Genomic DNA, 18042 nt, shown 5'->3' on the forward strand with positions numbered 1-18042 from the left:
AATTACCGTGAAATAAGTTGATGCCAACCACACGTGTTCAATACGCTAGCGACCGAACAGCATTTAATGCACATTGCCTCGCCCCAAATTACAATTTGCGCGTCCCATATGAACACCCAAAAAACGGAAACAAAAAAGTGAACAGAATATGTCGGACATTGTGGATACGGAACTGCTGGTGAACTGCACAATTCTTGCCGTGCTTCGCTTTGAGCTGAACAGCATTGTGAACACGAGTCTATTGAACAGTCTCAACCGCACCGAGGTGGTTAGCCTGCTATCTGGAATTATCGATAATCGAGATAATCTCGAGAGCATCAATGAGGCAAAGTACGTGGAAATTCGAGTCCAAAATGCTTTTAGAAGCACACTCTTTATTCACTCACTTTATCTTTATTTATCGAATATTAAGTTTACTTCTTTGCAATTTGAGGGTTATTATTTCGCGTCTTTAATTTGCCACGCTTTTCAAGAAACTTGCAGTTGAAGTACACATTTTTAATGCAGTCGATACGGTGGAGAATGTAAGGCAAAAGTATAATAAAGTTGAGCAAATTATAAGCTAGAGCTAAGCTTCATTTACGTTGATGTCCTTCAACCGGTAAGGGGGAACGAGAGTTCCGTTGGGAACGAAAGTTTTGTCGAATATCGCTGCAAATTATAAAAGATTTGAAGAAAGCAAAAATGGATAATTATTAACGGCTGAAAAGGCTAACAAATTGAGTAAGTTAGAATTGCAAACGCAATAATTTAATATTTGAAACAGTTATAGGAAACTTTGTTATTTTTCGTCAATTAAATAAAGGATGGATAATGCAAGGAATGTCGAAAACTGGAACCAATCGCCATTTAGAGATATTCTCTTAATTTTTATATTTTCATGACTTGAACACTTTCAACTTATTAAAGTCTTTTTAAAGCGAATTTTTAATTTTAACTTGATTTAATTTAATTTTAATTTAATATGCAAATTCGTTATAAAAGTTACCGTTTTGAGCTAAAAGCTGTGCTCATAATTGAATGTAATCTGTTTTATGTTTATTATAATTAGTTAATTTATAGATTTTTAATGAAAATCTCGTTTATTAAATTGGCGCACTCATAAATAATTGCCGCAATGCCAATGGATGAAAAACCCAACTGTATTTTGCGGCATATTTCAATTGTGTGATTAACCGATACTTAATTGCCGTTATCTTTTGTAATTAATTTGTGGTCAACTGACATTTATAATGATTATCGAAAAAACCCAAGCACAAAACGGAATGTGTGGTTTTTAAACATTTAAAAGCATAAGTCTTAAATTTTCAAATTGCCACAACAATTGCATAAACGTAGATTATGAAAATGGTACGGTTTAATGAGAAACTAATGTAACGAAAATAATAGCATTTGAATTCCTATTAACTTTACTGGGAATTGAAATGATTAATTTGTTTGCTAAGAATGGATTGTATGATAAGAGTGTAAGGTTGGTTGATGGCTGATGGTTGTTCTTATTCCTAGAATAGTGCAGTAACGGTTTGTTTAATGACAGAATAAAAAAAGAAGATTAACACTAATTTTTAAAATAAGAGTGCAAACTAGGTGAAAATATAGGACTATTGTAAAGAAGTCGAATGTAAATAAATTAAAAGCGGCAGTTCAATATTCTTTGCGATACATTAATTATTGAATTTATTGTTTTTAAAATTCATACCAATTAAATCTTCATCTTCAGAGAAATCTTTTATCAATTAATTTTATTGTTAACTAACCTGTTGGTTATAAAGCATCCAAGTAGATCTTTGTGCGATTTATAGCAAAGCAAATTCACTTTGACTACATATTTATATTCAATCAACTATAGTTGAAACAGTTTTCAATGATTCCTAACAATGAAACTTTTTCGATTATGCTCTTTGTGTCGCGTGGTAAACAACTAAATTAACAAGTAAAAGGGAACAAGATGTGAAGAGTCGACTAGTAGATACGCTGCAAGCAACTGTAGCTTATATATTTTTATGGTGTAGATACTATATTGATTTAAGTATATTAAATATGATACTAAATATCTAGTCTCTTTGTTTTATGAAGGCCATTTCTATTGCAATACCTCTGTGGATTATTACAGGGTATTGAGACAATGGAGGCGATGACAACAAAGGCACACAATTGAATGTAAATATAAGCCGTGGCTTTATGGAATACAGAATAGGAAAATTTGTAAATTGCTTTTTTAGTTGTCACACGACAACTGTACGACGACAAATAATGAAATTCAATGCAACAAATCCCGAGCAGAACTTTGACAAACATCCCAGTTAACAGCAGCAACGACATTGGTGACGACAACAGCAGCAACTACAACTTTGACAAATGGCAAGGGAAAAACTTTTGTGACAACATGTGTAGGGTGTCAAATATATTTAGGTTTTATTTTGCCAGCTTTGCAGTTTTGCTGTGTGTGTGTGTGGGCTTGTGCAAAGTAAATTGGCGCTCTTTATATGAGCTGTGGTCAGCTTAGAGTTCAGGTGAATGTTAATTTCACGCATATATCTAGTACATATATGTGCGTATGATTCCTCTGTGTAACCTGACCCTGTGCGAGCTAAGCTCATTATGAGACCTGTGGCATGAGGATTAGACGCAATCAAGGCGAATACCTTGGGCTTTGAACCGCTGAGAGCCATCTGCAGGACAGCCAACATCCGACAGGACCCCAATCGACACATGTAGCACTCCTTGACTGCGCTTTTATGCGTGTGAAGTAACTTTATGAGAGGCGTCTCGCTTAAGTGGTGAGTGGGTGCCACAGTGCGTATACGCACTTTCGACGGGAGTATACTTACGTGAACGCACATTACACTAGGCAAAAAATTTAAGATTTGTTCTTATATGAACCAAAACAGTCAATTTATTGAACTTATTTTTATTAAAATTAAATAATAACCAAATCTCTTTCCATTTAGATTTGTTAATAATTTATTGATTTTTTTTTTTGATCGATTAAAAATTAAAATGACATAGCTAAAAAGGTAATTAAATTAATTAATAACAATTTTAAGTAATATTACTTCGTTTTAAATATTGTGAATATTGCTTGTAAACGACTATTACAGTTGTTTTTTACTTGAAAAAATATATTTTTTGTAGTCTAGTATTATTAGCGAAAAGGGACAACTTTGTGTGCTTAAGGAATGAAAATTCGTCTTTGACATTTTTATGTTTATGGCATTTCATACGCTTATTGATTTTGATGCGCATCGAAAGACAAGGGCAAAAAAAAAAGGAATTTCTTATCCATTGGACCATCATTAAAGGACCGTTTGGTATTTTTATGGCACGGTCTCAAATCCAATCACAATTTCTATGTGCACATAAAAATAATTTAAAGTACTTCAAGCAAAACGAGCTGCAAGTAAAAGCTAAGCGATTTTATTTTGTCTCAGCCCTCCTCAGACAATAACAAAGCATTGAACCAAACACAAATAAAGGATTAATCTTTCTCTTACAAATATGTTTCCTATGTGCATTTGTGAGGGTTTGCGTGTGTGTGTGTATGTGTGTGCCTCCGGGTTCTCGCCTTTAAAAAGAATAAATTCTGTATTTATATTGCCCTCTTCAAGGTCCACAGAGTGTAAGCCCTATGAAGTATTGCATATGATAAATTTATCAATAAGCCTTTTTGGCTCTATGCATTGGTCAGAAAGTCGGCATTATTTCAAATCCGGTGTTGAGTGGATGGTGGCAATTATTTAAATTTAATAATGCAGCAAACTGCAACACTACGATAAAATCAATATGCTGTTTGCAGAGCACTAGTTGGAAAAATATGAATTTATTGTCTTTTTTAACGTCAACTAAGAGCAATTGACCGAAAGCAATTTAAAACTAAAATAATAAAATTAAAATAAGTTTTAAAAGTGTATATATCTGGGGTATAAAAATAATATAATATGATCTAATAACAATTGCTTGAATTGGAGGAAAACCAGAAATTCCTATCAGATTAAAAAGCATAAATATTAGTAAAAGTATTGGCATTAGAAAAGTATTGATAGTTACTAGCAAGGTTGCTAAAGTGTTCGGTTCGGGAAATACATTTATTTAAATAAATCGTATGAATGTCTTTAAGTTTGTTATTTTAAACAATTTTATTTTCAAAACAAGTTTAGAAAAAATAAAAATATATTTTTTTTTCTATTAAATTGAGCCAGGGTTAAGCCCAAAGTTAAGTGTTCAGGGGCTCTTAAAATCTAACCGAGTGACATTTATACGATATACTGGATATAAAATACATAAGTCCTCTCGTTGTTAAATAAAGTGTTGTTAGCTCTGCTGTATTGTTTAGCTAGCTATGGATGCGTTTCCGATGTGGCTTTGAATGACAATGAGAGAAAAATAAAGAGGCAAATCGATAGAGGAAGCGATAAACAATGGATACTGACAATCTCTGCTCATAATTCTAAATTGAAATGTGGCACATTTGCGTTGCATGTGGAACAAACGTGCCTCAAATGTGTATGAACCAGAATACCATCTGACAGTCGATGTTAATGAGCATGACGATGCGACTGAGTGGCCATGATTCTGACAACGAAGCTTCGTTCATTGCCATTAGTCAAGCATCGATGGGCATTAGAGGATTTGGTGAAGAGTGTAGTAAAACGGCAAAAAGGATTTTAGCTAAATGGATTACAATGGCTGCCTCTTCTGTCGAAAGCATGAGACCAACCCTTTATTATTTCTATAGTCTTTTTAATGCATTAATTATCTGACTTTATATTCTATGCTAAAGCTTTAAAAACTTGATAGCTTATTTATTAGTATTCAAATCACATATTGATTTGATTTTCGATTGTGCTTTCTTAGTCGTTCCCCTTAGCCAATACCTGATCTCCTGCTCGAATTCCAAGCTAGCTAATGAACTTCTTAAATACGTGACTCTTAACTTTCATAACTTGTTTCAGCCGAGAAGAACTTTGGATAACTTTGAAAATCATAATAAGTTTGCGACTTTACTTAGCAACAGCCGCAACTTTTCAGTGCTGTTTGCATCTTTCACACAGACTTGAGAACAATTTGCTCACCTCAGTTCACCTGCAACTACAACAACTATAGAGACAAACAGAACCACAAACCTCTCAATTTTGGCCTGCAACACGCAGTTGTTCGACATTTATGAAATATGAAATATTCCGACTCGAAAAATAAGCGAACAGTCACGAATTGCAATTGAAGTTGATTTTAAATGCAACAGAAAATTGGCAACAATTTTTTGCTGACGTTACAAAATATGGGAAGTCTTTAATTTGAGCTGGAAATTAAATCAGAACTCGAATCCGAATCCTGGCGCTCTGTAAGCGACATTTATGAGCTACTTACTTCAAGTAATAATGACGTTAATTGTCGCCATTGAGAAACCCGTTTTAATTTGATAATTTGACACTAAATAACGGCAATTCGTGCAGGTTGTTACATATGTTCAACTTTACCTTGCACAGTTGTGAGGTAAATTACCGCCGAGGGAACTATAATTGATGTTTATTCCTTTATTGTTTGCAATTTGCACATCCCTCTCCCCATGCGTTGCTTTGAGCTCTGAAAAGTAGGCAACATTATTTTAAGTGCACACTAATTGCGTAATCAAGGTAATTTGGTGTGTGTGTGTGTACAATACTGTGTACTATTCATATGTTCATTGAAATGAGGGCTTAAAAAGAGGGCTTTGTGAAAGGCAGAAGTAAAAACTGATACATACTGGCATATTGCGATATTGACAGAATATATCCTAGTTAGAATAAATCCAATATCAAAGCTAACTTGTTCTTTGTAGTTTAAATTTGCTCAACTAAAGTTTGTAATTTAAATTATTATAAATGTTACTTTAATGTTTTTAATATATTTTCACTTCAGCTTTTTATAGATTAAATTAGGTTTCAACTAAAACTTGTATAAAGCGCTATGTTGTTTACATGCCAAGTAAATGCCTGGCATTGCCAACTTCAGTTTTCTTTTCGCTCAATAGTTTCTCAGTGTTTGCTTTGCCAAATTTTTGTGCAAAAACGACAAACAAAAATATTTTAAAAAATAATGATAATAACAAAGGCAAAGCTGACATAAGAAAGCCTCTTGATTATTGACCGGGCAAAGGGTAGCAAAAAAAACAAACAGGATGAGCAATCGGAAATAATTAGTCCACTTTTTGGCCAGTCCAAAACGTCATGCCGTGTAATTAAAAAAATATTATTATTATTATTACTACAATAATTATTATATTTTCTTTTGTTCCTAGCACGAATTCATAATAACTACTAAGTTAATTACACTGTTACTAAAAATTGCTTTAATTAGACGTTTATTAATTTGAACTCTCTCCAAAATATGAGCCAAGTAGAGACTTATTTTCTTGGTCCTGTTAAGACTTTACATAAAAATAGCCATGTTATTTATTGCCCTAAAGTTAGTTTTTACACTTTTCTAAAGAAAATAGCAATTATCATAATTGAAAGCAGCCAAATATATGTATGTGTGTGTAAGTGGGTTTGTATGTGTGTTGCCTGCCCCAGAAAATAGGCAATAACATGTGCAGACAATAACAAAAAGCTTCCGTTTCCTTATCCGCAAAAGAGTTATCCGCTGACAACTAACAAGCAAATCGCGAGTGTGCTCAACACGGAGGTACCCCGTAGATTTTGTAAACTGTTAAAGCACTTATTTTAATCCACAATATGCATAGAAAATGTAAAATTCTGCATATGCCGGTCACTGATCTAAAGAAAAGCAGGGTATACATTGCGTGGAATTTGTAGCAGCTGCCACAGAATGCAATTGTGCGAAATGAATAGCAGCTATTTTTAGTTTTTAATTGGCACAGCATTCGTACTTTATTTACATTCCTGTTCAAATATTCATGTTATTTAATAAAATATAATAATGCGGATGTTGGTTGCAGTCAAATAGCAAATTCCACTTGTCACATTTACCACAATAATGGGAATTTAATATCTTGGTTGTTGGTTCAAGTACAGCGTAATTAGCCAATTTTTGTTTATACTAGAGAGTTTGGACAAGAGCACAGCACTCGGCAGTAACAAAAACACATAATGCCTTCTACGAAAATATTTACTATCCGTGCAAAGTTATCTTTGCCAATGCCGTAGACGTATCTGCGTTTTGCTCATTGTCCTCCATTGTTGGAAAGCAGTAACAAAATTAACGACTATGTGAAATGAACTTAATCACGAGTGCTGTGAGATAATCACGTCGATATTGTTGTTTTTGGCCACGAATTAATTGAGTAAATTACGAGTATGTGCGGATAGCTAAACATCTAATTAAATGTGAAATTAATAGTTCGAACGCAAGGTAATTAAATACAATATAGAACTGGGAAATTATAGCTTTAACTTTTAAAAATATATTTATTTAATTCGGCAACAATTAGTAAGCTTTAAGTCTGAGGATAACAGCTAATGCTCTTGAAATCTGAGTGATAGAAACTCTGTGAAGATGCTGAGTACATAAATTCTCACAAAAGTATTTAAACATTTTGATTGGTTGAGTAAAGGCTTAAGCAAAAGAGAAAATATAATGTTATTTCTGTTTCTACAAGAGACTAACGAAGTTGCACAGCTTTACCTTTTTAAATCAGAATCGAAATGATTTTTTATCCACTTTAATAGGAAGGCAGTCATGTTAGTACCATGATTAAATGTAGTCAAAGCTTATTTAAAGTCAGAATTTAAATGTTGAAAATAATTATAAATTCCACTTAACGTCATTAAGTTAAATTAATTCATTTATTTGAAATTAATATTGACGCGACAGCCACAGACAAAACCAATAAAAACATGCAGAAAATCTGTGGATTTATAATTGTCAGGTTCATTTTGTTTAATTGCAACAATAATAATATGCACTAATTATTTGTGTAAGAGTGGTAAGGACAGTTTTATACTTTTTAATTGATGGTAATAAAAGACCAATTGGAAGCAAATTAAATCAAATCCGTAATGGAATTTCTAGATTACTTTATAAGTACTTATGTAAATTAAGTATTCAATCATGATTAACTTATGTTGATTCTTGGACATTCTCTTAAGCCTGTCTGTAGCAGATTAATTAGATCACATCCTAACTCAGCTTTGTACATAACACGTGCAATTGATTGCGTATACGTAACGTTGCACGCATCCAATGCATGTACAGAGTCACCTGCTGAGAGATGAATCGTAACAACAATGTGGCAATGGTTTAATTAATAAGCCGAATATTAAGCACTGCTCTAATTAGCATACAATGGAACTTGTCAGCTGTAAATCACTTAACCTTATCAGTATTTAACAACAGCCTCTTTTGTGATTATCAGTGCTCAACAGATACAGCTTTAAAGGATACTTTCTTAACAAGTATCATATATTTTCATTTTCCAAAAATTGTTGCTCGTTTCCGTTTGCCAATTCAATTTAAGATTCGATTTGCTGCACTATTGTGATTTTCCTTTATAAGAAGTTTCCGCTTTCAATTTGCTCTTACGTTGAGCTTCATTGATTTTCTATTGTTAGTTGGCAGACAACAAGTTTACTTCGTATTTATCTTGGCTTAAGTCAGGTCACAGCTTAAGAGGTCTGCCAAAATACGAACCACATTTCGGTGAACATATAAAATTGTGGCTACTACATACATTAAATTTTGTACTTTTGTGTGCTCAAAATTTAAAGAAATGTACAAAAAAGTGAGCAGCTAGTTGTTTTAATGAAAAGAAAGGTTGCAGCTGAGACTTTTACTTAGTACAAGAATGGCATGCATTTATTTTTATGAGGATGGTAAGAGCTAGATTCACCAGATTCGGATATAGAGCTACAGGAAAGCTTGGCTATAAATGTTTAAGGCTATCACGAATTGAGTTAGTACATACTACTTATGTTATAACCAAGTCTAGATCTGGTCGACAGTCTTACATTATTTTTTTGAGTTTACTGAAAGTAAATATTAATCATACGAAAGCCCTCTTTCGATCAAGCCTGTTTTTATTTATTATTCTGACATTTGAATTGCGAGAAGCACAAGTCGAGAAGACAGAATAATGCTGCTTAGTTATTTGTAGCATAATATAAATATATCTATCTTATGGGGCTTATAAAGGGTCTAAAAATAAACAATCCGTATTGTGGTTCGTCACAAAGCTAAACTAAACTATTGATATGCACATCCATTGATAAGCGAATATGTATATGGAAGGTATGTGTTCGATATTGAACTCAGTGAAGCGTAAATTGATTTGTGTTTTGAAATGTACAGACAAACTGACATGTAGGTGCATAAATACGTAAACGTATTCAATAGATTTGTGCATATTTGTTTTTTCACTGCTCATATTGAACTATTTGTATTTGTATTTGTAGTTGTAGTTGTATTCCTCTATCTTTCTCTCTATTTGTCTTTCTTCACATATACTATATGCACTTCTATCTCACTTTTTCGCTCTGCTTAGGGACTTTCTCACTGAATGCTTGTTTCCATCGCCAACACGTCCGTATGAGCTGCCGTGGGAACAAAAAACAATTTGGGCCATCATATTTGGACTGATGATGTTTGTTGCGATTGCGGGCAATGGAATTGTGCTCTGGATTGTAACAGGTAAGCTGAAACAATAGGCCAGCAGCTTAAAGTGGCAGCAATAGTTGCAGTCAAATGGCGCATTAAACAGGATTTGCGCCTTGTAAGTGTACGAGTTTAAATCGCCCATACGCCCCGTACGCCACATCGATTTGTTTGTTTGGGTGAGGCTGTCAAGGACGAGATGATGCAGAAGAGAACTAATATCCGGAGCTTTTGTCGTTGCAGTCACGTTTCGCATTTTGACCATTTGCTTGTTTTCTCGTTACTTGTTTCTCGTTTGTCGCTTTACCTGCTTCTTGTTTGCCTGCAGGACATCGCAGCATGCGCACAGTCACAAATTATTTCCTGCTGAATCTAAGCATCGCTGACCTGCTGATGTCCTCGTTGAACTGTGTCTTCAACTTTATATTCATGGTGAATTCGGATTGGCCATTTGGCTCGATTTATTGCACCATCAATAATTTCGTTGCCAATGTAACGGTTTCAACATCGGTCTTCACATTGGTTGCCATCTCCTTCGACAGGTGAGTACTCTGACCGAGTTCAAGTCCATTATCCGAACTTTAGCTTTATTTACCTCTTTACTTTAATGCTTAACCTTACACTTGCAGATATATAGCTATTGTACATCCGCTAAAGCGTCGCACGTCACGCCGCAAGGTACGATTTATTCTGGTGCTGATCTGGGCTCTCAGCTGTGTCCTCTCGGCGCCGTGTTTGCTCTACTCCAGCATCATGACAAAACAGTAAGTAAAGTGCCTGAATAATATATGTATAGCCGTGTGCTTCTAGTATCTCGCGGTACCAGACTACAGGACTGTACCAAGTCAACAGACGCATATTTTGTTTATTTTCAACTTGCTCTTGCCGCCAACCAAGTAATAAACATAAAGAACTTTGTAAGACCTGCCGCAAAATTCTTCTGCTTGCCACACAAGACACTTGACAATCGCCACCTGCAGTGCAGTTGGCCTGCTGTGAGTCTGTATCTATACACAGTCTGATACACACACACACCCATATTAGTCTATACGTAAATGTTGCCACTCTTTGTTTTCGAAGGCGTCAATTTAAGCACCTAAGTCTAAACAAGCTGAGAGTCGCTTCACTTTCATTTAAAATTTACGCAAATGAAGCAAACGGCACATTCACTTAATAGAATTGAAGCATTTTTTATTTAGAATCCCTAGCGGGCACAAAAGGCTCTCGACATGAAATGTTGCCATGGGTAACAGACTAAAGCCAATTGTGTCTTTACAAAGGCATATACATACATAAGTACAGATACAAACATATATAACAATGTAACTGAAAACGCTGTGGTCGAGACTGTATATTATGTACTGCATATGTTTAAAAATATATATATATATTTTTTTTTTAATATCTACAAGTACACACATCTTATGAGATGCAGAATTAAATTATAGAGTTCTAAAACTTGAACATTCTTGAAACAAACTTGCATTGCACTAAAAATTACTATACCTTGTATATTTGATCTTGAAAGGTGTTTTCAATAAGTTGAATTTGCATTTATGCTGATGTACCTCACAAACCACTTTCCCAGTAATTTGACCAAATTCCGTAGCTCAAACCACATGAAACCAAAGTCAATACGTTTAGCTGGAAATCTATTCAAATCATTAGAGCTGTCAGAGCTGCTGACAATGACAGGCAACCGCAGCAATTTCAATGATTCGGACCAAGTATTACCTGTCTGCCAGCTTGCATTGTTAACGGGTCCAACAAATTGGGCAGAATTCTCTCTTGAGTTCTTGTTCAAGTCTTGACGCATAAAATTTTCCATAATTTTCCAAATTAGGGTTTCAATTTGCGAGCAAGCACTCATAAATATTTTTCACCTTGAAAAGGTGAAAAAAAAAACATTTGGCCTGGAAAACTTTTGTATTTAACTTTTAAACACGCTGAGCGAGAAAATATTTCACAGCACTTTTGGGTTCAATTAACTTTTGGTAATTAAATGATGATGAAAGTGTTGAGAGTGCCAGAGCGACTAAAACACCTTTTCAACAAAGTTCTGTTTATCAATTAACGCCAGCTGAGATGATTTATAATTATTATTATTACAGCTATTACAATGGAAAATCTCGAACAGTTTGCTTTATGATGTGGCCCGATGGTCGTTATCCAACATCAATGACAGATTATGTGTAAGTAGTTGAATTCACTTCCCAATTTATATATATATCGCTAACTTTAAGAGTTGCCTACCAGCTACAATTTAACCATACTGGTATTGACATACGGTATACCCATGATTGTAATGCTCATTTGCTACACCCTAATGGGACGAGTTCTTTGGGGCAGTCGTTCAATTGGTGAGAATACGGATCGTCAGGTGGAATCGATGAAATCGAAGCGCAAAGTCGTCCGCATGTTTATAGCGGTTGTCTCAATTTTTGCCATTTGCTGGCTGCCCTATCATCTATTCTTCATCTATGCGTATCACAACAACCAGGTGGCATCCACAAAGTATGTGCAACACATGTATCTTGGCTTCTACTGGCTGGCCATGTCCAATGCAATGGTCAATCCGATTATCTATTACTGGATGAACAAAAGGTAAGACATGAAAGCATACAAAAGGTATTAAAAAAATAAAGGAAAGGCAATAATTATTGATGAGTTGACAGGAAAACTGTAAAGTATTGAAGAATAAAACAAAGCATTCAGTGAAGCGCGTAATATTGCAAGCAGATAATTCAGAATTTTTGTTGAATTAAAATTCATAAAATAAGATTAATAATTTTGGAATTCATCTAATATTAAGTCGTTGTATTCAACAGATTTCGCATGTACTTTCAACGCATTATTTGCTGCGGTTGCCTGGGTTTTACACGGTATCGATTCGACTCCCCCAAGAGCAGGACGGCCAACAAGAATGGCTCGAATAGAAATACAAGAGGTTGGTATCATGTTAAGCTAACTCTATGAATGTTCCACATTGTGTGATTCTATTCATTGGAATGTGTAGTGGAGACCAAGAGTCAGTGGAAGCGCAGCACTATGGAAACACAAATCCAACAGGCACCCACAACATCGATGCGTGAAAGGCAGCCGACGGTGCTGGGATTTAACCACACTGCAGTTGAGTGCATCATTGAGCGACCCATGGATGACAATAGTTCGCCCATTTGCCTGTCCTTCCAGAATAGTGTGGGTAAGCGGCAGTGTGTAAAAATAAAATATATCTCATGCGATGAGGACAATAATCCTATCGAGCATGAGCATAATACGAGCATTCACGCTTACAATCACAATCGCAGTAGCAGTCACGACCTTAGTCAAGGCCTCAGTCACAGTGTGACGGCAATTCAAAATCTTTGATGGGATGACTCTGAAATTACTCAGCGGTTTCTATTCATGCCAATCAATAAGAAAGGTATTACATTGTAAAAACAAATAAACGAATTTGTGGTTGTTAGGAGCAAAGTAAATAAAAAAACATAACAATACGAAATACGAAATTAAATAAATTTTAAAATGTTATTCTGGCTTCGACGGGACTAAATGGACAAAGTTAAAAATATAAGCCAGACACAATTTACCAAAATATCCCGTCGTCAACTTCATCAAATATAGTACACTTCATAAAATACCGACTTTTGGTATTTATATTTTACTCAATCCTCAATGTTCTTAACAGTTAATCAGTTAAATAAGACGCCATCAAAATGTCCAGTTCTTATTGTACTTATGTAAAGAATGTAGTAAAAGCATCGAAAAGCTGTAAGTTTTAACTGTTGTATAAATACGAGTAGTCTAAAAATATATATTCTTGTACATACGAGTATTTGTATTTATTATATAAACTTTAATATATGTCGACAAACTGTCGACTAATAATAATAATTTTAACATATTTCAATAATTGCGTAAATAAACAAATATTAAAAGTAAGAATCGTTATATCTGCAATTTTGTATTTTATCATTATTATTGTTGACAGGCAAAGGGCACAAATTGTGCAACCAAATGCGAAATTTCAACAATTTGGCTGATTAATATGGCATGTTCATTTTATTGTATAATGCATATTTCTGTTAGATGGAAATGACACATTTAAAATTACACACATGTATGTGAGTATTATTTGTGTATGTTGTAAATAAATTGTAAAAACTTTTAAACAGTTGTTAAACTTTACTGTTTTGTTGGCTTGATGGGAAAGAAGAACACAGAAAAAGTAAGTTTACTGGGTAAGTATTTAATTGTAATAATCGAGCAACAATCAATTCAAAAAGAATCTAAATTTTAAATACAAATGTTACCTTTTGAAATTTCCCCCTGTAGAGGATGAATTAATTTAATACGCTTCAATAATTTTTAGAAAAATTTTAATGCTCTTTTAGCTAGGTTAAATAATATTAAAAGCACTCAATGTAATTATTATAATTATCTACAGGCATTAAATGTATTTAAAAATAGATAGAAAATCAATGTGAAATATACAAAAGGCAGCCAGAGGCTATGCACGAGTTGGTTCATTGAATTCGAATAAAATTATTTTGCAAATAATGAATGAAAATGCGTTGAGGCCAAAGTCGATCGGGATTCACAGAATGCCAATAAGTTCGTCGTCGAAGAGCCAAAGCGACTACTTTACCTTTTTGAGTGCATTGCAAGTTGACTCGAGAGCAGCATTAAAAGATTTTCAATACACTGGAAAGACGCTGAAAATTTGCATATTTAAAGACCAGTGAAAAAGGTCAAAGTATGTTAAGTTTAATACTTCGGTTTCAGATTCGTCACAAATGATTAACTCAAAAGAAAGGCTTCCATTAGTTGCAAAAGACATGATTGAAATAAAGTAGCTTACCGATTGTTTACGCAACAATGTTTCGAAATGAGTTTAACAATTGCACATTAAATTTTGTTGTATAAGGTAATGAATTATAATAGGCAACAAGTTGTGGTCTTCATTTAGTGCTGTTATGTAAAGCCAGAAATTCTCATTTAAATCACATTAAATAACTGAAAAATTGTGAGTCTACAACAATTTGCATTGCTCTTTAAGCTGAAAACTTTGGAAAACATTTCCACAGACTTTTCAGTAATTTTCCTGTCTCAACAATATTAATGCGCACAAATTGCTTGTTGTGTTAACTTGACGATAAACCCTATTTACTGTTTACTCGGTTTGCTCTTGCCTGTTGCCTTTTGCTGTTGTTGTTTTAATTTTTTTTGTATAGCCTACAACACATTTAGCGTAATAGGATTTTATGGGTTTTCACACAGAGCGCAATGATTTCAATGCGAGAATGGCTTGGGTGTATCGAGAAGCTCGGTCTCCCATTGAAATGGCATTCAGTGGAAATAGAATGGTAGCATAAAATGACAATTTGCATAATAAGATGATATTCCGTTAGAGGTTTCTATTGCGATGTTAACGTATCATGTTCTTTAACTTTCGGTCATTGCCATGACAGTAAAAGCCTTCAGAATACTGTTTAGATGAATCCCTTATGTACTTGCTATCTTTCTATGACATCATGCTCTTTGTCGTATTGCCACAAGCAACAGACGTTCGTTGTTGAATGCCAGTACTCTGTGAACTTTGGAAAGGAATCATAGCTTTCCACTATCCAAGTGAGAACCACATTAAGCGGCAATCAATTTCCTAATGTATGCACAACATATCAATGGACTATGTATGCAAACAGGCTCCAAATCAGTTAAACCGCAACAGTAACTTGCTAATTGGCATGCAACAATTTAGAGGCATTTCCACGAATCCATAACAAGCATTTCAGAATGCCACGAATGCGCAATTAGGCGTAGAACTTATTATTGCCAACAATTTATGGAAATTCAAGAGAAATTAATATTTAAATTGCAGGTGGATACGGATAATACCTAAACATTATTACATTATAAATACACAGAGGGAAATAATCAAGTTTTTCGTACTTAAAACGACACTTTTCGAAATTGATTTCTCACTAAGAATGAAAGTAATTAAATCGAGTTTAAGAACGAAATTTAAGTATTCTAGTATTTTCAAACTTAAAATCACTTTAAAACGCACTTAATTTAAGAACCAGTTGAGAATTCTAAGCAAGCAGTTCACTTTTTAAGTTAAAAATGATATAAGAAATAATGTATTCAATTTAAAATTAAACTAACTTGATCTGTAATCGAGCCTGGGTCTCTATCTTATATAAAGAATTTTCTTACTCATTTCTATTAGTTTAGGAGTTTTACTTCATTCAAGTTTCTTTGTTTGTACATCAAGAGTGTTGGTACTTGGTTAAAGAATTTTTATTCTCATTTTCAGTTATTCGTACTTATATTAAGTATTAATTTTAAGTATTGAAAATACTTAGTTCGAGTTCTTAATTTTATTACGACTTTTTTTTCTCTGTGCAGCTGAAGAACTTGAAGGGTAGATACGCCTACAGCAGCATTTAATGGAAAATTGTGATAATGCGATGCAGGGAAGAAATTTTCAGCCTAATGCAATTAGTCTAATAAGTATTATACGTAAGTTTGGATTAGGTGGAAAAGCTGTATAAGAGGAAACTAAGAACTTTGAGGATGTGGTAAAAGCTATTTGTGAATGGACTTTAAGTTGCAGTATATTTTGTAATCCTGCTAATGTAGTTGAACCAAATAGCTACATGGGAGCCGTTAAATCGGTGGATTCAAAGCTGTGGGAGTCAGCGATGAAAGCGAAATATAAATAAAAAATATGAGATTAAGTGTTCTTAGCTTCAAGAAATGTTTTCTATATTTTTAGCATTTTTTTTCTATAAAGGGCGTAAATGGCGCCAATTTGACATCAGACGTGGCAGTTTGATAAAGGTTGAAAAAATAATAACGAATACACGAACAAACGTAGTTCTATAAATATTCAGCTGAAATTATTTTCCCTTTTGATATGCGGCTACAAATTACATGTCACTGTCAGATGCAAAAGTTATACCAAAATATGTATGTTAATATCTGTCTGAAATTCCTATATCAAATTCGCATGCACGAATTTGGCAACTACTTTATATTTTGGGTTTTCCAGTCTCACTTGAAATTGAGAGAGATAGAGAGGGATAGAAAGACAGATCCCAAATGGACAGCTTTTTAATTAAGTCTAATTGGAATAGCTTATGTGAAACTATCTGACAGTCAATGAACAATGATGAACTCTATTAAACGTTTTAATAAATATATATTTTTGCTATGATAGTTTACATACAAAAACATAATTGTCAAATATCAAATATATTTTAACAGAAATATTTGATTGCAGCTAAAAACTTAATTTAAAAGCTAACGTGCTCAGCTCTGCTTTTATAAATAACAATTTAAAAATATATTATCAGTAATATAAGTGCGTATTTTGCAAATAAATATATATTTAATGCAATCTGGTAGGACTCGAATAATGCTTGTTATGCAAATTATGTTTTTTTAAATCATATCATAGTAGTCAGGGCAAAAATGATCAGATCTTAAGTTATTTAAATTACAAATAAATATAATTCAGTCAAGGATTTTTCCTTACCACACCATATTTCGTAAAAATAAATAAATTTATTTTAAAATGATTGGAGTACTTATAAATAAAACATCTTTTGGCATCCTGGCAGGATTAGCCAGTGCCGCGTTCCTTGGTTATTGTGTCTATTTTGATAACAAGCGTCGCAGTCATCCGGATTTCAAGAAAAATCTCATTGAGCGACGTCGTCGCAATCGCAAATCAGCCGGATCCGATGGCATACCAAATTTAACAGATCAGAAATCAATAGAGCAATATTTTATGCAAGAAATTCAAAAAGGTGAACTACTCATATCCGAGGGTAACTTCGAACGCGGCGCTGAACATTTGATGAATGCTATTGTGGTATGCAACAAGCCGGGCAAATTGCTTAGTGTTCTACAAAACTCATTGCCAGTAGAGGTGTTTTCCTTGCTGGTTTACAAGTTAAACAATTATAACATGAATGCACAGAGATCTCCATGTATGTCAGATGGCTTCTCGGCTGGACTGGTTGTCGATGACGGCAGTGTTGAATGAGCAACAAGTCCAACCCAACAACAGACTCACATAAAAATACACACACTAAAACATACACACACACACACACAGACAAGTAATTAAATTTTAGCCAAATTAATATTAATGTTTCAAGATTGAAGTTAAACAGATTACAAATACAAATTACCATTAATTGAATGTATGCATACAAAATCATTTATGATTTTAGACTAGTTTTGCGTTTACATTTACAAAATTGCTCTCAGTCGTTGAATTGCTCAGGAAATTTCCATTCACTTTTTAGCGTAGCGCACTAAACGAGTTTATCTGACAACAAACTTTAAGCAAAAAGGAAAGCAAGAATGTGTAAACGAGATAAATACCGTGTCAATGTGCTTGTTGTACTTCAACTTGCCCCGTCACATACTTTTACATTT

The 18042-nt window shown here is 33.9% G+C and overlaps 2 protein-coding genes across 2 annotated transcripts; both read left to right on the forward strand.

Moving 5' to 3' along the window:
• The first annotated feature begins 148 nt into the window (after positions 1 to 148).
• On the forward strand, positions 149 to 13076 carry LOC117791025 (tachykinin-like peptides receptor 86C). The gene is made up of 8 exons (XM_034630654.1): positions 149 to 330; positions 9479 to 9624; positions 9917 to 10130; positions 10218 to 10352; positions 11700 to 11780; positions 11845 to 12192; positions 12417 to 12535; positions 12605 to 13076. The coding sequence occupies exons 1-8, from the start codon at positions 149 to 151 to the stop codon at positions 12955 to 12957; spliced, it is 1578 nt and encodes a 525-aa protein (XP_034486545.1). The 3' UTR covers positions 12958 to 13076.
• Positions 13077 to 17125: 4049 nt separating this feature from the next.
• On the forward strand, positions 17126 to 17807 carry LOC117790906 (mitochondrial import receptor subunit TOM20 homolog). Its single transcript, XM_034630517.1, has one exon. The coding sequence runs from the start codon at positions 17171 to 17173 to the stop codon at positions 17642 to 17644; it is 474 nt and encodes a 157-aa protein (XP_034486408.1). The 5' UTR covers positions 17126 to 17170; the 3' UTR covers positions 17645 to 17807.
• Positions 17808 to 18042: the final 235 nt, after the last annotated feature.

Source organism: Drosophila innubila (genome assembly GCF_004354385.1).
Source record: "Drosophila innubila isolate TH190305 chromosome 3R unlocalized genomic scaffold, UK_Dinn_1.0 2_E_3R, whole genome shotgun sequence".
In the NCBI taxonomy this organism is placed as follows: Eukaryota; Metazoa; Arthropoda; class Insecta; order Diptera; family Drosophilidae; genus Drosophila; species Drosophila innubila.

Coding starts and splice junctions, on each gene's coding strand:
- LOC117791025 (XM_034630654.1), top strand. CDS start 149: ATGTCGGACATTGTGGATACGGAACTGCTGGTGAACTGCACAATTCTT. Junction 331..9,478: donor GAGAGCATCAATGAGGCAAA/GTACGTGGAAAT, acceptor CGCTCTGCTTAG/GGACTTTCTCACTGAATGCT. Junction 12,536..12,604: donor CTCGAATAGAAATACAAGAG/GTTGGTATCATG, acceptor TGGAATGTGTAG/TGGAGACCAAGAGTCAGTGG.
- LOC117790906 (XM_034630517.1), top strand. CDS start 17,171: ATGATTGGAGTACTTATAAATAAAACATCTTTTGGCATCCTGGCAGGA.